The sequence below is a fragment of the Sorex araneus genome, chromosome X (genome assembly GCF_027595985.1).
Source record: "Sorex araneus isolate mSorAra2 chromosome X, mSorAra2.pri, whole genome shotgun sequence".
NCBI lineage: Eukaryota > Metazoa > Chordata > Mammalia > Eulipotyphla > Soricidae > Sorex > Sorex araneus.
In genome coordinates this window covers 74234028-74255607 of record NC_073313.1, presented here as the reverse complement: position 1 = coordinate 74255607, position 21580 = coordinate 74234028, and the positions used below count along the sequence as shown (strand labels likewise).

General features: G+C 36.3%; 1 protein-coding gene across 4 annotated transcripts in view; it reads right to left on the bottom strand.

Moving 5' to 3' along the window:
* MCF2 (MCF.2 cell line derived transforming sequence) overlaps positions 1-21580 on the bottom strand; it is a 76581-nt gene that overhangs the window by 40441 nt on the left and 14560 nt on the right. For all 4 annotated transcript variants that reach the window (XM_055122351.1, XM_055122352.1, XM_055122354.1 and 1 more), the window contains exons 5-13: positions 18566-18699; positions 18152-18266; positions 16406-16525; positions 13904-14095; positions 12577-12768; positions 10575-10749; positions 5908-5945; positions 2828-2916; positions 1395-1461 (exon numbers count right to left, since the gene is read on the bottom strand). In XM_055122351.1, the coding sequence (XP_054978326.1) occupies positions 1395-1461; positions 2828-2916; positions 5908-5945; positions 10575-10749; positions 12577-12768; positions 13904-14095; positions 16406-16525; positions 18152-18266; positions 18566-18699 (1122 nt within the window). The remainder of the gene's footprint in view (positions 1-1394; positions 1462-2827; positions 2917-5907; positions 5946-10574; positions 10750-12576; positions 12769-13903; positions 14096-16405; positions 16526-18151; positions 18267-18565; positions 18700-21580) is intronic.

Genomic DNA, 21580 nt, shown 5'->3' with positions numbered 1-21580 from the left:
CCATGTTCCCATCGCTGAAGAAAACATGCGACCACATTCAGGAGGCCTGAAGGGTACCAGCTAGAAGAAATTGAAATAAAATACCCCAAGACACATCCTGATCAAAATGACCAAAAACCTTAGATAGAGACAAAATCCTGAAAGCAGCAAGAGCAAGAAAAAAATTGCCTATCAGGAGCATCCTTAAGATTCACAGTCGACTTGTCAGATGAAACCCTCACGGCCCGAAAACAGTGGTGGGATATAGTGTAAAAAACTCAATGAAATGAATACCTCACCAAAAATTCTTTATCCAGGTAGACTCTCATTCATAACAGAAGGAACAACATACAGTTTCACAGTTTCACAGATAAACAACAGATAAACACAGATAAACAACAGCTTAGGAACTTCATCAACTCAAACTATGGTTATAAGAACAAACTTAGGAACTTCATCAACTTCATCAACTCAAAACTATGGTTATAAGAACAACTGTACAGGCTACTTTAAGACAAGACAGGCCCCTCAAATACACCAAATTTCAGCAGAAAAATGGGACAAAACCAATAATAATAATCTCTCTCAACGTCAATGGCCTAAAGGCACCAATTAAAAGACACAGAGTGGCAGGATGGATTAGAAAATCGAACCCAACATTCTGCTGCCTGCAAGAAACACAACTCAACTGTCAGAGCAAACACAGGCTCAAAGTCAAAGGCTAGAAAACAATCCTACAGGCGAACAACTCCCATAAAAAAGCTGTATTGCAAGCCATAATCCCCAAAGAGAGAGAGAGAGAGAGAGGGAGAGAGAGAGAAGTGTCTGCCATAAAGAGTGGCTGGTTGTAGGGGGAGGGAAACTGAAAAACTTAGGATATTGTTGGTGGGAAATGAACAATGGTGGAGGGACGAGTTTTGGAACATTGTATGACTGAAACCCAATCCTGAACAACTTTGTAACTGTGTATCTCACAGTGATTTAATTAAAATATTTTTAAATAAAAAGAAAAAAACAAATTATACTACAAGTCATTAACCTTTCCTTAAAGTGGCAACAAGTGTTAATGTTAACAAGTTATTATGACTTTTGTATCCATAGATTATTTTTCTGCCAGTTTTATTCCATTCAATCAAAATCTTTAAATAGCACCCTAGGAATAATTACAACAGTCTACTGCTTCCCTAAGAAAACAGCTTATCACTTCAGTAATAAATTCTAACTATACAACTCTCTTTTTTGAAAGAGAACCCAAATATATACATGCCATTCAAACAAGAAAAGAAAGACCCACTGCTGTGAAATGACAATCAAGGAATAAGACAGAAAGACAATCCTAAATACTTCTTAATGAATGGAGCAGGGTGGTATAGTGGAGAAAGACGGAGAGGGAAAATGCTACTGGAGTTACTTACCAACAGAACAGTAAATAGCTCATGAACATACAACCTCTCTGTCTTTATCAGCTCATTTAGGACGTGGCTAAAATGAAAAGACCATAATTGCCAGTTATTTTATTGGTTCAGAACAGTATAACATTTCAGTTATGATCATTATCAACTGTCTAAGGTAAGCCTTTTTTGATGCACAGAAACTACCAATGATTTTTGTTTTATCACCAAAATATAAAATCAGTTCTATAGTTTCTAGAATAATGGTTAATTAGTGATGTGTTTCTAGAGTAATTACAGCATGGGTCATATTATCCATAATACTCTTTGAAATATATTTCATAGAAAGAGAAAGGGGTTAAGGAGTTTAATTTGGTAAAGAGCTTTATTTCTAATTCACTATACTTAAGAATAATTTGCTAAAAATTCACAAAATGTATTCATAAAATTCTTGGAAATAATTTCTCTGGCAAGCATGTTTTTTGAGCTAAAATTTTCTCTCTCAAAAATGACAATATTTTAGAAACAAATTTTTCCTTTTCTCCAATGTTCTGAAATTTTCCAGGACATGAAGCTAATGTATTATACTTATTTCCCCCATTACAGAGCATAATTAAGTTTCTGTGATAATTTTATTTACTGTTGCTTTAAAATAAAATGTAATTTCTATTCAATGTGATTTCCTATTTATATTATGAAAATCAGTTTCTTCACTTCCCAATACTAATTAATCCATTAGTTTAACTTCAATCTTTGATTTTTTTCTATATTTTAATAATTAATATTTAATGAACTCTGAAAAATACATATACTCATACAATTTTTTCCAAAATACAAAGTTTAAAAGACAAAAATTCTCATGTCAGAATTACTTATAAAATATTATGAAAGTGATAAAAGCAAAGACTAATATGAACCTTTATAAAGTAACATCCTAAGTTCATACATGCTTTGTAGTTTGGACTTATTTTTGGGTTTTTTTGGCTTTTGGGTGGGGATCTAAGGCCACACCCAGTGGTGCCCAGGTTACTCCTGGTCCTGTGTTCAGGAATTACTCCTGGTGGTACTGGAGGGACAGTATATGATGCCGGGATCAAACGCAGATCGGCCATGTGCAAGGAAAACGCCCTAGCTGCTGTTCTATAGCGCTGGTCCCGCTTTGTAGTTTCTCAAACACTGCTCCATTCTCTTTCACCTCTTTTCAAAAGAGGGTCAAAGATTCCGAAGAGGTCTGCTTTCTACTGACATGTCATTAAACTGTGCATATGTGAGTTGGGCTTAATTCTGATACTTTTGGCAGCTAATGGTGTTCTCTTCATCACACCTAGATCCCCATTCTGTGAAATAAAAAGTCCAATCCCATTTGCCTCTAATATCAAATAAAACTCCAACAGATATATATATGTGGATGAGGTTAGGTTGATAAGTAAGATGTATGGTTAATAAATAAAATATACCTCTTTAAAATATCCAGGGTATTGTCACTCTTCAAACTGGGAGATGGGTCAGACTTTCTTTTCTCCTGACAATCTGGCACCGTTTCAATCTGAAAATATAAAAATAAAAGATAACTTAGCATCTGTGGTTGTTGTATTTGTTCCCTGTGGAGTCCAGCTAAAACCAAGTCTTCTCTGAGTAGACAAACTGAAAAAAATAATAGCATCGTGGTGATTATTTTTTCACACATAACTTTAGTATGTACAAGTAAAAATTGAGTTGTCCAATTGTACAAATTTAAGATAGTAATCATATGTACCTAAACACTAAGCAATATTTCATATATTTCGTTCTTTGTGTATGTCGTGGGGGGCAGTAATTGGGAAAACAATAATTTCACATATAACTAAGGTTTATTCACTAATGAACCAAAATAGTTTTTTAACTTAATAATTTTTGATAAAAACACTCCTAGGAATATTACATGATTTTTTAATTTTTTTTTATTTGGGGCCACCCACACCTAATGGTGCTCAGGACTTATCCTGGCTCTGTGCTTAAGGGTCACATCTGGCAGACTTGGGGTACCATAAGCAGTGCCAGGGATCAAATCTGGGTCTGCAGCATGCAAGATATGCCCCTTGCCCACTGTGCAATCTCTCTTCACCCTGATATTTTGAATTCTTTAGTCAAGGATATTTGACAACACTGATCCTTTCCCTAGTAACTCAGTGGAACTATCATGATTAGGAATGTTGTGATAATACTTATGAATGTTGTGATAATACTTATACACTAGAACAGATAAAATGTGAAGATCTCTTATTTCTTGAAATGACAGGAATTTAATTATGCCTAGCTATACCATATATAACTTATTCTTAAAGTGCTAATTTACGCTGTAAACTCCACAGGACTTGGCCTGGCCTACTGAATCAACAAGAGATTTGTGATGGCTATTGCTCCTCAGGGATGTACAAAGTAGCTGCACTACCAAAATCCCTAACTTCCTAGTAAATGGTCTATTACTCGATAAAAACTGTAGCGCAGAAATGGAAGAATCTATCAGCTAAATAATTTCCACAAGATAAGACCTATTTGTTACAAACTGGTTTGAGAAGAAACAAACACCTATGTACCACTTTTTTATGTAGTGGAGGCACGGTCCTAGGTAATACCACATATTATAGCTATTCTTCCCAGCAATGGACTACTGATCTCCATTTTACATATGGGAAAACTTGAGGCACGGAGATGTTTAGCGATAAAACCAAGATAACCTATCATATAAGTGACAAAGCAGAGTCAAGTCTATGATCTACAATTGTTCTCATACATGTTTCTTTCTAAGAATGGTTTTTGACTAGTTATATCTCTTGAATGCACCAAACTTTATCATCATTTAAAAGCTGTCATTTAGACAAAAAAATACTTCATATACTTCATATTCTAATTATCAGACATAGCACTTAATCCCAGCATGTTTATAAGATATAGGTCTGGAACTTACAAAACATTAATTTGGGGGCTGGAAAGATACTACAAAGAGTTAAAGCACTTGCCTCACTTGCAGAAGACCCTGGACACCACATATACTGCAGCACCAAGCATTCCGGGAGTCACTCCTACATACAAAGCCTTGAGTAGTCCCTGAACATCATGGGTGTGAGTCAAACTCCACAAAGAATACATAAATCTGTTTTGGATTGGCTTGCACTTGAAACTGGGTACCCCAGCTAGAAATCTCACCAGAAAATGTATACCCACAGATTCTTTCCCTGGGAATTTGCAAATCAATCCACATAAAAGAGTATAAAAGTGTATGAGCTGAAACTAGAACTGAAATATATGTAAGACTGTGGAATTTAGCACTGTCTGTTTTTCTCTAGTAAGAAAAAGTTGTAGCTCTACATCTTGATAACTTGTCATGGTATGTTACTGTAGACCATTTCCTAGCCTGATAATAACTGTAAAACAACACTTAGAACACCACCATATAAAACTCATTATTTGCTTATTTCTTTTAACTACAATTCCATAATGAGGTTTTCTATCAATCCCCTTTTCATAGATAATGAAACATACCTAACATTATATACAGTCAGTTAAATGGTGAAACTGGGGTTAAAAAAAAAAACAGCCTAGCTCTATAATCTGTATTACTATGCTAAAATGCCTCTTGAAAAAGTGTTTGTCTTTTTTTAATTTTTGGGTCACACCCGGCGATGCACATGGGTTACTACTGGCTCTGCACTCAGGAATTACTCCTGGCAGTGCTCAGGGGACCATATGGGATGCTGTGAATCGAACTCAGGTAGGCTGCATGCAAGGCAAATGCCCTACCCACTGTGCTATCAATCTAGCCCATTAGAGTCTTTTTAACCACCAAAAACACAAGAAGAAAATACAGGATCCTGAAGTGATGATAGCTTATTGTCACAGATACCTGAAAAGGTATTCTGTATCAAACAAAAAAATAGGGCACTGGATAGATAGATCAACAGGACAGAATGCATGCTTTGCGTGCAGGAGATCCAGGTTCTATCACTGATAATGCATGGTCCACCGGGAGCATCACCAAGAGTGATATACCGAGGACCAGGATGAGAGAAGTCACTAGCACTGGGCTGGATGTGGCCTAAAACCCAATCACTAAAAAATAAAATGAATAGATGTCTTTTTTTTTTTGAGGCCAGAGTATGGATCATTGGAAGATTTTTTTTCCTGTTTCATACTTGCAAGATTGGATTACTTGTGGGAAAAAAAAATGTCCTTTTATAAGACAGTGCTACCCAAATCAAAATGTATTGAGAGGGAGTCAGGGAAAGAGAAGCTGGAACTTAGAGGAGATACTCTGCAGAATCTATTCTGAAATTGAGCCAAGACTTAAGAAACTGCTCCTACATTTGGGAAAGTTCCAGGACTGCAATTAGACACTATGCAGCAGAAGCTTTTTCTTTTAGATTAAATGCGTTTTCATACACACAGTATTGGTTCAGTGAATTAAAAGCATGGTTTACATCCCCCCACAAACACATGCACAAGCCAATTCTGCAACTACAGCAACAATGCCAATTTTAGATTAATTAATGGTATTTACTTTTAAGTCGCTCTGACTTTGTGTCCAAGTCTTCTTCCCTGGTAGAGAAATGCAGAGAAAGAATTTCAAGACAGAATTCAAATCAATGTTTTAAAGTTTAAAATATACAGACATACAGAGTAAGTAGAGAAAATGTATTTGTATTTGCATTTTCAAATAACTATACAAAACAGTTGATTGGTCAGACTTACTAGATGACTTGAACTTCCTATTGAGAATAATTTTGCTATACCTTCTCTCATCAAATTTTGCTTGATTGCTAAGTGAGCACACAGCTAGGTGTCATTACTCATAATTATTTGCAAATTAAGGCTCATTTAACATAGAAGTTTTTAGTCATATTGTAGTAAACTGATTGAATACATAAAAGCTCTGAAAAAAAGATCTAAATATAACTAATAACCATAACATCTACCATTTTATTTAGCAATTGCTACACACCAAGTGCCATTCTAAAGCACATTTCTTTTGTAACAAAACAACCCTAAGAGATAGGGTTACTTCTATCCCCACTTTATAGATAACATAGGCAAAGGTAGCATTTAAATCTGCAGTCTGCTGTCAGAACATGTTTCTATCCATTATAAAAACGTTGCCGAAGCATGTTAAAAATGCTAAAACAAAACAAAAACTAACTTTAGCAAAATTCCAAATTTTTTCTCTTCAGTTAAATTTTAAAAGTTCCCATTTACAGAGTGACACCCCTGTGTCATTAAGCAAGGAGTCAGATATTCCTTGAAATACAAAGGTGTAGCCCATCAGGTCTAGGTAAATACCCTAATTGTTAAGATTGTTATAAAATAGGCTGCCACTCACACAGACTGCATGGATATCTCCTCTGCACTAAGAAATAATTTTTTTTTGTTTTTCCTCCTTAGCAGGAGCCATAGCAAAGCACATCAGGAAATTTATGCTCTTATCTTCTCTAGATTTAATACTTCACTTTCATTTCTTTTAAAAGATATTTCAGGGGACAGAGAGATAGCCCAGAGGTTAAGGTGATTGCCTTTTATGTGGCAGTCTCTGGTTGGATCCAAGGCAACATATGGGTTCCCTGAGCACCTCCAAGAGTGACCTTTCAGCACAAATCCAGGAGTAAGTCCTAAGCACATCTAAGTGTAACACCCCCAAAATAAATAAAAGTATAAAGGTATTTCTCATGCATGCAAAAAATGTCTAACTAATCAGAAATATATATTGTTTAGTGAAAATAATCATAGGAAATCAATTTCTCAATACTGATGCCCACCAATGTTAAGAAAGACATAAAAATTGGAACTTATTTATATAGGTAACACAGGGACTTCTACTAATTAGCTTTATTAATTCATATCTTGCAAATTCACTAAGAGTGAATAAAGGACTATCTGTACAAATTACAGAAAAGGCATTTTCTGACAATCAAGGTATTTGCATTTATTCTTTCAACAATGCAAATGTTATGAAATTATAGAGTCCCTATGCTATATATTAAGCTCCATGTTTGATTCTGGGCATAAAAAGGTGAATGATATACAGTCTCTGCCTGGCAGATTTAAGAATCTAAAGAGAGATCAAAAACTGACAATTTCATTAAGGTGAGAAGAAATGAAGAGGCGCTTGGTATGATGTAGCATGAATACCGAATCAAACCTGGTTGAGAGAAGAGGCAGGAAAGAAAATCTTACCTAACGGAAGTGGCTGAGATAGGAAATGGGGTAAGAAGTAAGAGGTCTCAGAGGAAAAGAGGAGAGAAAAGAGAATAATATTACAGAGAAGGAATAATACGTACAGATTCCAGAACGTGAGGCAACTTTAGATATTGAAGAAAGGAATTTGGGAGTCAGTAAGACTGTTGCAATTAACAAAGCAACATATTATGTTGGCTTGGGTCAGGGAAATGGCAGTGCAGATAAAATGGGTTGGGGCAGATAGGAGTAGATTTTGTTTCAAGCCTGAGGAGTTGATTCAGGATTGGCATGGAGACGGCATGCTGCAATATGTAGGCAAATTCCAAGATGTAATGTTTTTCTTTTTTGTACTACTTAGAGACAGGGAATGAGTGAGAATAGGGAGCGAAAATCCCAGATTACATGACTATGGGAATCACAGTGATGGGAGAAACGCAGGTAGAGGAGGTCTGTAGGAGACATGACATCCGTCAGGGGTATGCTGGAAGAAATTCCTCATAGGAAATTCACTGACACCACTAGAGAACATGGAGATCTGGGGCTTGTCCCGAGATTACATAAATGAAAACACCAAAGACAAAGAGAGATGAAGGGGGAACTAAGAAACGGACTGGAGGTCATATAAGGGCAAAGAAAAAGGGGAATGGATGCTGGACACACACCAGTGGTGTTAAGGTGAGGGAGCAGTATATATCAAAACAACTAGACAACACTACTACAAGCAAGAGACCTGAATTATTGCAGTTAAGCCTTAAAAATTAATCTGTTAAGAAAGACTTAGCAATGGCAGGTGAATGAATGGAACCTGGGGACATTGATGGGGGACCGCAGACACTGGGTGGGATTAGAGTTGTTGAAATATGCCCAAAAGTGTTGTCAATGACTTTGTAAATCCAGGTGCCTAAATGAAGAAGAATAGAGACAAAAGATAACAATCTATATTAGAACTACATATCAAAGGGCTCAGACCCCACTATAGTCATCACAATTTTCTTCCATTACTTCCCTCTCTAGTAAATATTAATTCAACAAAAACTTATTAAATATTGCTAGGCTCTGGACACTGTGTTAGGCATAAGATGCTTGGTGGAGCAAATCAATAAAAAAATAAAAACAAAAGTATTGACTTGTGAAAAATTAGCACATAATAAAAATTTAATGTGACCAAATTTTACATATTTAGCTTAGCAAAAATAGTCTTGAATTATTTGCAACTGATTACTACAAACTCCATTATTTGTAGTGCAATGAGGTACAACGAACAATGCTTGTAGCATAAGTAAAGCTTTGGCTTAATTTACAAACCAAGATGCATAATGGATAAAATAATTTATCCACTCATGCCATTTATTCAGTAAGCTGTCTTCCTCCTCAAAAATACATTAAGCAATCTTAAATTGATGTAAATCCAGGCTACCTCCAACAAATAGTTTTATTGTGGATGACACAAATCTCTAAAATGAAAGAAAGCTTGATTCATTTTAGCATTGCCAATTAATTTTCTTGTTTTCTTTTTCTGAGTGATCATTTGATGAAAGAGGTTCCATTTGGAAGCACAATTTACCTTTTCGATATTCATTTTCCAAGGTAAGTAGGATTTGGAGAGCATAATAGATGGTTATTATAAAAATGGGTGGGGGAGTTAATTGGAGACAGAATGCAGGAATGAATTGCCACTGATTTTAGAGGCCAAATTGGTGTTCACAATTACACACATGCAGAGAATGTACTGACAAAAACAATAAGGATGGTACCTTTTGAAAAAGTTTACATACTTGTAAGAAAGAATATTCATATCCCACCAAAGAAAGAAAATGTAACACCATTAAAGAAGCTCAGAAGGAAAAAAGAAGAAAATGGCTTTCTCTTCCAGCCCTTTCAAGGCTTTATAGAAATCATTGTCCCAATTTCATAAACTAGGAAACTGAGACTAAAAATGATTAAGTGAACTGCCTAAGGTCCCACAGCAGGAAATGGAGCCAGAAATCTGCCTTCTGCTTAGGAGTATTGTTTTTGTTTTTGTTTTAATTATACCCAAATATCTTCTTAGTGGACATTATTCCTTTCAGGCATTGTTCATGATTTTAGTTGTAAGTATATTTTTATGTTGAGTAACTATCGACTAGGTAATTTCTATCACTTTGGTGTGGTTACCTGCTTTAATCATCTCTTTTGAACCTGAGCCCTGCTGGTCCTGGGCCGGATTTTTATACTCATTAGGCCTTGGCTGAAGCTTTTACTGAATTTCAAAGCAGTTTCCACACATTAATGAAGTTTGAGTCTCTCAGATCAGAGGAATCAAATTTAGTCTCATTCACCCATTCAAATAACTTAAGGACCCAAAGACAAAATTCCTATTCTCTAAGAGGCCCCAAATGCAGCTCAAGGGAGCCCTTGGGGGAAACAGAGGTATCTTATTTCCAGAGTAGTTCAATACAATTGTAAAGATAATTACCTTATCCCATAGAATATAGAAAGAAAATGGGTAATACATGGTGAAACTAGTCGACAAAGATGAAAATGAGCAATGGACTCGTGGTGAATTGCCAGCAAAATTATTGTATTTATCTGTACATACCCAGAAAAAGGTAACCCAATGATCTTAACTATTCATTTATAGAAACTTACTCAAGCAGTCATTTATCGAGAGATGCAAAGAGATGCAATAAGTATTTCCAGTTTCCTATGCTTTTCATTACAAACTGAAGAAAAGGGAGAGTTTCATGCTAGTAAAATGTTGAGACTCACTGCTGGATTATTCAGTTCTGAGATTTGCATCATCTTGTACTAGATTCCATTTTTACCACAGTTGTCTATTGATTGGTAATACCAACTATGCCTCTTGTTTTATACAATATAATTTAATATAACCAAAGACACTTAAATACAATTCAAATTTTTCAGGATTTATGAACTAATTTAAGACTCACATCAAGAGGAGCAAATTAAATTATAGCAGGAAAAGAATCACTAGGGAAGACAAACGATATACTTTACCAGGATTTGGTGTGAACAATGATGTTCTGGATTTGGTCAAAGAATTGCTGGAAGTAGGTACCACAAATTGGATGGGAGTCAGTTGCTTCTCTGCGGTATTTTTTAAATCCTCTTGTTGGGTCTCAAATATGTTTCGAATACTTTCAAGCTTGACTTGTATAGACTGCATTTGAACCTACAAGTTGCATAAAATTTTTGAGGAGTATTTTCCAAAATGGGGTTGTTTTGAACACCTTTCTCATTCAGTCAAAAAAAGAGAGTTAAAAATATAAGTAAAATTTAGAAAAGTCCATGGAAACAGATCAAAGTATTATCTTTATGTGATTATAAAAACAAAAGATCTCAACCAAAACAACTTGGAAAGAAAATCAATCAGTCATGATGAAACACTGCATAAGGAAAGTACAGGAAAGGACAATGGTTGGAAATGAAAGTACAGTCAACATATGAAAGTTAACAACTTAATGTCACAGGACTCAGTATGTCACGGGAGTCAGCCTGCAGGATATTCTATACTGTTCCTATTGTTAAAAGTTCCTCAGGCCACTGACAGATGACCATTCTGCCCTCCTAGATGATTTGAGATAGCAAGAAGTAAGCTTGTTGATTCCCACAGAACCATAAATTGACATAGCCATTTTTCTGATTTTCTGGCATATCTCTAAAGAAGTGCAGTAAAGCAACAAATATTTAGATACTGACCCAAAGTCATTCAACAAACACCACATATGTGCTTATCTGCAATTTGGGGGTCCGTCAAGATATCTCTAAAAGGGTGATACTAAACTAACCTGTAGGTCTCCATCTGCTAACACCAACTTTTGCCCATTTCCCTTTTCTGGAAAGGGTCATATCCTTGCTTAAGCCCTTCCCCCTCAAGCTGAGTAATGAAGTCCAATCTGTGCTCATGGAGCATTAGTTGGTGGTCACTGCTGTAGAAAGGAAAGAAATTTGGAATGGAATGGACTTGACAAGGGGCCAATATTTGCCTTGGACAACACTGGACCTTTCTCCAAGGATACACAAGAAAACGTAAGTGAGGTCTACCACTCTGTGAAAAGAGTTCAGGAATAATGAATTCAAGCTGAGTAAAGGCAGTCAGAAGGAAAGGGACAGATATAGAATGAGCTTCCTCATATGTAGGACTTAACAATCAGAGCAAGAGAGTAAGATAGCAATAAAGATCCAAATACAACAAATAGAAGAATTGACACATAAAACTGAGTTGAAGGGTTAGGGAGTCCCTTGGGGGAGGGAGACAGGTATAATGGTGATGGAATTATGTTCACAAGAAACCATTATTAATAGTATTGTAAACCAACTTTCTTTTAAAAATTAAAAATATTTATAATAAGGCCTAGAGCAATAGCACAGCGGGTAGAGCATTTGCCTTGCACGCGGCTGAACCGGGTTCGATTCCTCCATCCCTCTTGGAGAGCCCTGGCAAGCTACCATGGTGTATTTGATATGCCAAAAACAGTAACATCAAGTCTCACAATGGATACCTTACTGGTGCCCGCTCGAACAAACTGATGAGCAATGAGATGACAGTGATACCATAATTTTTAATAAAATATATTTTTAAATAAATAAAAATAATGTCAGAGACTCAAAAGAAAATTATCCTCCATTATGTAGCAAGCACAATCTTTGCCTTCTTTGATGCTTCATGTGGCACTAACATTACCCCTGGCCCATAAGGCAGCTAAGCCATTACAATTAGACTAAACTGTGACATTCTAAAACTCTTATCCACACAACTGCATTGAACCCTGTACTTTACTTTTTTGGGGACCAGAGAGAAAGTTACAGAGATTTAGGCTCTTTCTCCATCTGTGGCCGAACTTGAACCACATATTGTCCACTAAGCACGATCAAGCTTCACTCCTGAGTACAGAGCCAAGTATAGGCCCTGAGCACTGTTGGGTATGTCTCAAAAACAACCTATCCCCCCCAAAAGAAAAAAAAAAACTTTTTAAACTTGGTAGATAAAAGCTCTTACCTTGAGTTCAGGAGAAACAATTACATCAAACTCACAGGGCAAGCTTTCAATGTCATAATTGAGAAAAGGCAGTGCCATTTCCAGAAAATTTTTGATGCCCTGGACGGTTTTCTCGATATCTTCTTTAGATTGAAGCTTGTCTGTGTCCTGATTAGCTAGAAGGCATTCCCCTTCATCACAGCATTGGCGAGCCTGGTACAAGAAATGGGACGTAGGCATGCACAAAGAAATGTACACACACACACACACACCATGACTGAAGAAGTTTTTTCTTGAAAGAGAACAGCCTTAGCTTCTCTGATACAGAGTTGCTTTCAGAAATGTTTAAAAGTCAAGATATCTGGGTCTTGCCCTCTGTTATTCTGGATCGGTCACTCCTGGTCTTAAGCCAGGCACTGATATATTTGCAGACTCCACAGGTATTTCTGATGCACACCAAGTTTAGGAAGCACTGCATTGATTGCATAACAAGGAACTCATTCTGCAGCAGGGGCCTGACCACTCTCTCAATACTAACAATTCAGTTACATGCTATTCCCCCCAAATCAATAACTGAAATTTAAAACTCCTAACAGAAGTGAAAATATTATAAGCAAAGAATGATTGTCAAGAACAGGGGCCAAAGTTTCCTTGCCAAGGATGATGTACAGACTGAGATGTCCATGTTCCGATACAGTGTCTCAAAGCAGTAGCCTTAGTCTCTATTCCCACTGCCAAGAATAGATCTCCTCTTGACTGCCTACTCATGAAATGGGTCAGACCCACAAGCAAAGGAGAAATATTTTACAGTATTTAATGGATTGTCATGGAAGTATGATATATGAAAGTTGCTTCAACCTTCAGCAAAATATTTCTAAGGCTGCTGGCAGTGTTCTGCATGCACATGTGACCAGAGCAGAACCTGCACAAAATAATAAGGACATCATCATTACCATGATCTCAATATTTAGAATAGAGGTCAATATCCTTACAATAATTGGGGCTGGAGGTAAGGAATTTGCCTTGCGTGCTATGAACCTAGGCCCAATCCCTAGTACTACATATGATTCCAGAGCCCTGTCAGGAGAGATCCCTGAGCACAGAGATAGGAGTAAGCCCTAAATACTACTGGATATTGTCCCCAAAAACAAATTTAAAATCCTTACAATATTCAACCTGTTACAAATGCTGCAGAAATAAATGGGTTAAGCAAGCACAATCAAATTCAGTACTTGAGATTTCATACCAGTTAAATTGCAATACTCTCCATGACTCTCTATATACCATAAACAATCCAGGAATAGAAACTTTTCTTTTTTCAGAAATGCATCATTTATCATAACACTACCTGCTGTATAAGTGAATGCACTTTGAGGGTCCTGCTGAGCTGGATCCGTTTTGTTTTGATCTCTTTTGCCAAAGTATCAGAGAGGTGACGTAGTTCATTGCATCTCTGGCAGATCAAATCAAGTGCATAATGGTGACTTGCTGCAAGCCTGTGTCCATGTAATATCATAAAATGGGCCTTTGATAATACAGCCTGATTTTAAGAAAGGAGGAAAATAAGAACTGTATGAATTCTGCAGAGAAGGGGAAAGGGAATTAAGAAGTTAATTGATTGAACAAGGGAGTTAACCATGTGGAAAATGTGATTTGATGTCATACTTCTGCAGACTAAATAAAAAATAAAAATCCCTTACAATAACACCAATTAGTTACATCAATGATGTTACCAAAAACTCATGAATTTCTGGTAACAAACAAAATATTAGCCATCTCATCTAAATGGGGGAAAGAAATGTAAATGAGGTTTGTGTCCCGTGGTACATACATACTTAGAAATGATCTACATATAGCAAGTAAAGAACATACCAACTGAAAGCTAATGAATATCATATGTCAGCCTTGAAAAATTCATTAGAATCATCATACACCTGACTACTTTGCCTAGCTGAACTTAATTGGGTTTCCATATCAAAAGGGATCTTAGTGGCATGCTTCCATTAACTCAACCACTGACTCTACCCATTCTATAGGCTGAAACATCATAGGAACCCAGGTAATGCTTTAATGGCAAAATAAAGAAAACTGAAACCCAGATTGCAGAAGTGATCACTTTGTCTAGCTGCCTGGAAAATCAGGTTCAAAATAGAGAATATATCATTAATGAATACAGAGTTTCAATTTTGCAAGGCAAAAAAGTTCTGGAAATTGTTTGCACAACAACATAAATATACTTGACACTAATGAATTGTGTTCACTTCAAACTGATTAAGATGGCAAATTTTACTTTGTGCTTTTGACCACAATTAAAACTAAAATTTATAGCTGGAGCTATAACACATCAGGTAGGGCATTTGCCTTGCATGTGGCCAAACCGGGTTTGATTCCCAGCATCCCATATGGTCCCCCGAGCACCTCCAGGAGTAATTCCTGACTGTTTGAGCCAGGAATAACCCCTGTGCAGTGCCAGGGGTGACCCATAAAAACAAAAAACAAAAGAACAAAAAAAACCTTAAAATTTATTTTAAAACAGAAAAAATCCCTAGGTTCCAAGTCAGTTTTCTTCTTTTCTTTCTATTATATACCATAAAAGTCTTATAAATTGCCCCTCCTTCAAAGATAATTCCAGAACCATACCTCAACTTCTGCCACCAAATTTTTGTTTTCACATGGTGTGTTTCACTCCTAAATTAACTTGTTTGCTTAAAAATTATAACCTTGCTCTTATACAAGAAATGAGAGTAAAGTTAGCTTGTTATGTATTAACTCATCAATTATGAACACACATTAATAAGAGTAACATGATGATAGTTAGCTCTTGTGAGCACTCAACACATGTTCACAAATTCCAGGTACTGTGAAAATTGCTTTAATTGCAACATCAAAATGAATTCTCATAATCACATCCAAAGTATTTTATTTTGGGGCTGGAGCGATAGCACAGCGTGTAGGGTGTTTGCCTTGCACGCAGCCAACCCAGGTTCGATTCCCAGCATCTCATATGGTCCCCTGAGCACCACCAGGGGTAATTCCTGAGTGCAGAGCCAGGACTGACCCCTGTGCATCGCCAGGTGTGACCCAAAAAGCAAAAAAAAAATAGTAGTTTGTTTCATCCCCAATTAATATATGAGGACACTAAGGCTGAGACATTTTAATACATTTATTCTAAGGTCACATAGCTAATAAAACTAATTAGATATATATGAATATTTGCCTGCTGTGAGTGTAAATAACAAATTATTTGTATTTATGATAAGAACATTATAAATAAATACAAATAATTTGTATTTATACTTGTTCATTTCCATCATTTTCAAGCATCAAATAAAATTTGTTGTTGATGCTGCTGCTATTGTTATTTTCGTTGTGGTTGGAAGGGCACACCTACCAACACTAGGAGATGCTCAGGGAGATTCATTAGATCCACATTCAGTGATGCTCAGAGAACTGTGTTGTATGTGGTTTGAACCCAGAGTCTCACACAGGCAAGGCATATGCTCGACTACTCTAAGCCATACCTTCAGTCCAAGTAGCATTCTTAGTAGAGCATGTTTTGAGCTTTTTAAGAATGATTTATATTCTTGTTCCTATCATTGGGCTTGAAGCAACATCATCTCAGAGGCCTCCTTGTGTAACTATAGCACATGTCTAACATATCTCCAGGGTCACCTCCAGCCCACATTGAACAGAACAGAATGTAGAGCAGTATCATTGAACCAATTACAGAAATTGTTGCTAGGACAGAATAATAATTGAAAGGGTTTGTATGGAAATTATCAAAATGTTACATATACTCCTTAAGAGCAGTGGACAACCATCTTATCTGAAGAGTGAAATAGATTCTTACCTGAGAAGTTTCATGTAAGTTATCCAACTTTTGCATTTTTTGTTTAACTTCAGAGAGAGTTTCTGTTACCTCTGTCAACTCCGCTTGTTGGCTTAACAGAAATTCAACTTCAGTCACAAGCTAAATTTAGGGAGAAAGGTCTTGAAAACATACAGTTTTAAGCATTTTCCCTTAATAATCAAGCTTCATTGAAAATGCATATATCATATAAGAATATCAAGATAAAAATTACACATATGTAAATTATTTTGCTATTTTATTCACAGAAGGCAATATAATTTGTTAAAAGAATACTTTTTCGTGTATATTTATAATTCATAAAATACCACTATGTGCATGTGAAGGCATGTTAATGTGGGTGTGTAGGAAGAATATGTGTGTGTTCATGCATATATACTCCCTAGCTCTGAAGCGAAAATTGTTCAAGAAATAAAGAGCCATCAGCAGAAAATGTACATAGATTTTGATCATAAAGTCATTTCTCAGAAGAAGAAATCAGGAGTCCTCAGTCAATAAATGCCTGGTTTCAGGACTGAGGGAGAGCTGTAAGAAGATGAGCTTGGTGCATCTTTTTATGCCAGAAATAGAAAAAGTAAAACAATTTTTGGTCTTGGAACAATACCCAAGAGTGCTTACGGTTTACTCCTGGCTCTATACTCAGGTATAACTCTTGTTGGGGCTCAGGGAATGACATAGGGTGCTGAGAACCAAACCCAGATTGGCTGTGTACAAGGTAAGTACCCTGTCTATTGTACTACCTCTCCAGCTCCATAAAAATTTCGGTTTTATGAATGGTATAGCCATAAATCCAAAACACAGATTCAACAATGAAAACATGAGATCAAAGTTGCAACCACTGAAACTTTGTAATGTGCCTGTCAAGTAGACAAGTAAGGGATCTAGCAGGGGCTGGAGATGGGGATGGAATATGGGAACACTTATGAAGGAAGTTGACACCAGTGATGAGATTGGTGTTGAAATACTATATGCCTAAAACTCAACTATCAATAACTTTGTAAAGCATTTTTAATTAAACCAAAAATCTTTAAAATTTTCTATATGTGGGTGCCCAACACAGAAATTACTTCAAATTATTAAAACAGTTGCGAACAATAATTATAATTGAAAATGAGGAAAGTGTGAAGCAGATAAGTAGATAAATGGGCAGAATTGATCTATTCTGCCTTACATGGGTCTGCACTGGTTAATAGATGTGTGTTTGGGGACAGCGGCACCAGGATAGGGCACTGAAGTTGGAAAATCAGCATTTCACAGCCATCAGATTAAAGGTTAGATAAAACCAAGAATAGTCAATTGATGCTAGGTCTATGGAGAGGTTTTATGAGAAGCGAGATATCTGCCTAGATTTAAAATGTTCTCCCCAGAGGCCCCCAAGATATATGTTATGTTGTATGTGTTATTTAAGGAACCAGGAAAGAAATTGGTACTATTTCCTTAGAAAGCTGCCCCGCAGTATTAAATATCTTTATTCATAAAATAAATGTGACTAACAAACAGCAGGGTCTGTAGAAATTTGTTTAGTACCATATAAGTTGGCACTTAAGTGCATTCTTGTAAGAGATGAGTAAGCCAATGATGGAGAAAACTGGAGAGTTTAGCTGTTTCCTACACTCTAAAGTTAAGGATCACTCAGAATGTCCCCCTTTTTCATCCCACTGTAAGCAAAAATAAACATCTTGCAAGTCAGCACGTCTGGCATAATGAAAAAGGAATGTTTTAACTGACCTCTTGGAAATCCTGCTCAAATTTCCATAGTTGCAGATACTGCTGCATTTTTATCTGGTGTTTTTCCCAAAATCCATCAAAAGCAACTTCCATATCATGTACTTGAGTCAGTAACCTTAACAAAGAAAAGGCAAATAACCATTGATTCATAGGTAGGTAGGTAGGTAAATTCATTAAGAATTTATAGACAAAGTGAAAGACAGGGCTGCCTGACTCTGGTAGTGACTATCAGTGTTGAATTTCTTCTTGAGTTTTCTACATGCAAACTCATCTGACACACAATTCAGGAAGGAGTTGTCTCATTTCCAGATGTCTGGGGAAGCTTTCACACTAAACTTATTACAGAAAAATAATGTGATTCCCTTTGAAGAGCATGAAATGAGAAGTAGTCACTTCCAAATGGGAGAGACTCACTTGTCAACAGTTTGCCAGTCATGGCGTATTGGCTGACGACGCTCTAGACTTGAACTGACATCTTCTTCAGAGGAAGGACCTCCCAGATTTATCATCAGAAATTTTCCTTCTTTGGTGACAGCTGTAATATTGTCCTGTAAAGGTGTAACAAAACACATGAGCCAGCCAATAGCCTACTCCAAATGATCTGAAGAAGGTCTCCTAAAGCTGGCAGAAGAGAACCAGAATTCTCCATGGCATTGGTCTTCCTAACTGAAAAATCTAGGAATAGCTGGGTAGCTTACTGAATCCAAAAGATTTAAGATCTCCATGAGGACTTCAACTCTCAAGATGGATGCAGTGATATCTATCCTTATAAGACATTTCCAGGCACAAGTACACCATGCTTGATTAGTAGCCCTCTTCTTGTACTGAATGATATTTACAATCGATTCTATTCTGTCTTTCTAAACTTTTAATGTACTATATATAATAAAGCAGTAGTAGCATAATACAGACTCACATTATGAAGTCTCCAATGACAAATGCTATTTAATGCATAGTCTGATAAACTTAGACACCTTCTCTACTAATCTGTAATCTTTGCCAAAGGCTATCTGGCATAGGTACTATGCTACTTCACATTTGGATTAATCAATTTGCTACTATGTTGCTTCACATTTGGATTAATTGATTTGCCATGAAGCATATTCTTCCATTCAGAAGGTCTTATTTAAGAGTAGATTTTTCAGGTGCCTATGAGTGATCAGTGACCTCCTTCAGGAGACTCAAAACCCTCTAATCTTTAAAAGAAAAAGTTGGATATATACATATTTTTGTGAAAACGTCCCATGATACCAATAGACTAACAGTATAGATATTAATAGGTCATATTTATTAAGTGGCAACTATAACCAAGTACTGTTACATACACAGTACTTCGTTTCATCCACAGGACAACCCTTCATATTTGTATCATCATCATCATCACCATCAAATTGTACAACTTTGTACAACTTCTTTTTGTATACATAAGAAAACTGAAACTCAGAGAGAGTAAGGATATTACCCAGTCACACAAAATTGTGGACAGATTTTTCTTAAACAGAATTTTACTTTGACATTATGGTCAATATTTTATCTTCTTCATTTCTTCTTTTTAACTTAGAAGCATTATGTCTAGTGAGTATTCTAAATGAAACAAATCAGGAAGTGAAATATAATAACAGAATAGTTTGCACTCCACTCATATGTAGAATAGGAATAACTAAAGCAAATGAACTGGCAAAATCCAACAAAATCATTCCCTAGGCTCAGTGAAATTACAATGGCTACCACAGGGTCAAGGAAGGAGGAGGGAAAGTGAGTAGAAGGGTCTTTGGGGGAGTGGAGTGATCCTGGAAATCTGGTGGTGAAGTGATTAGAATTCTAAACATAAACAGGGGTGAAGCTATGCCCCCTGCAATTCCATAGTATTGTAAAACAATGATGTCAACAAAATAAAAACAAATATTTTTCAACCAGCAAAAAAAAATGAATGCCACCTCTACTTAGGCTTTCTCAGATCATTCTTAAATGTTCTGGAACAAGTGGATCTAAAATACTTGGTGATTAAAGGACAGTAGATACAAGGGCCAGGAAGATTGCTCCACATTTGGAGGCCTGCCTCATGAGCTGAGAGAGAAGGCAGCTAGTATAAAGAAGGGAACACGAGCTTAATAATGGTTGAAGGAATCACTCAGGATGGGAGATGTGTGCTGAAAAACATAAGGACCAAACATGACTGCCTATCAGTATCTGTTTTGCAAACCATAATTCCCAAAAGTAGAGATAAAGAAATAAGGAAATTGTCTGCCATAGAGGCAGGGGGTGGGGGAGGATGGGGGGGGCGGGGTACTGGAGACATTGCTGGTGGAAAATGTACATTGGTGGAGGGATGGGTATTCGATCATTGTATGACAGAACTCAATCATGAAAGCTTTGTAACTTTATCCCACAGTGATTCAATTTTTAAAGAGAATTTAGAGATGTATACAAATTGTGACTCACACTCCTTCACTCCCACACTCCATATAACTGCATAGAGAGCAAAATTAATGTGTTATGTATGGCATATTCAAGAAAGAAATAAAGAGATAGAGCGAGAGAGAGAAAAGAAGAAAGAAAACAAAGAGAGAAAAAAGAAAGAGAAAGAAAAACAAAGAGAAAGAAAGAAAGGAAGAACAAGACAGAAAGAAAGCAAGAAATCAAGAAAGCGAGAAAGAAAGAAAAGGAAGGAAGGAAGGGAAGGAAGGAAGGAAGGAAGGAAGGAAGGAAGGAAGGAAGGAAGAAGGAAGGAAGGAAGGAAGGAAGGAAGGAGAAAGGAAGAACAAGAGAAAGAATGAAAAGAGAAAGAAAGAAAGAAAGAAAGAAAGAAAGAAAGAAAGAAAGAAAGAAAGAAAGAAAGAAAGAAAGAAGGAAAGAAAGAAAGAAAGAAATAAGAAAGAAAGAAAGAAGGAAAGAAGAAAGAAAGAAAGAAAGAAAGAAAGAAAGAAAGAAAGAAGAAAGAAAGAAAGAAAGAAAGAAAGAAAGAAAAAAGAGAAGAGAAAGAAAGAAAGAAAGAAAGAAGAAGAAAGAAAGAAGAAAGAAAGAAAGAAAGAAAGAAAGAAAGAAGAAGAAAGAAGAAAGAAAGAAAGAGAGAGAGAAAGAAAGAAAAAAGAAAGAGAGAGAGAAAGAAAGAAAGAAAGAAAGATGAGAGAGAAAGAAAGAAAGAAAAAAGAAAGAAAGAAAGAAAGAAAGAAAGAAAGAAAGAAAGAAAGAAAGAAAGAAAGAAAGGAAAGGAAAGAAAGAAAGAAAGGAAGAAAGGAAGGAAGAAAGAAGGAAGGAAGGAAGGAAGGAAGAAGGAAGAAAGAAAGAAGAAAGAAAGAAAGAAAGAAAGAAAGAAAGAAAGAAAGAAAGAAAGAAAGGAAGGAAGGACAGAAGGAAGGAAGGAGAAAGGAAGAACAAGAGAGAAAGAATGAAAAAGAGAAAGGAAAGAAAAGAAAGAGAGAAGAAAGA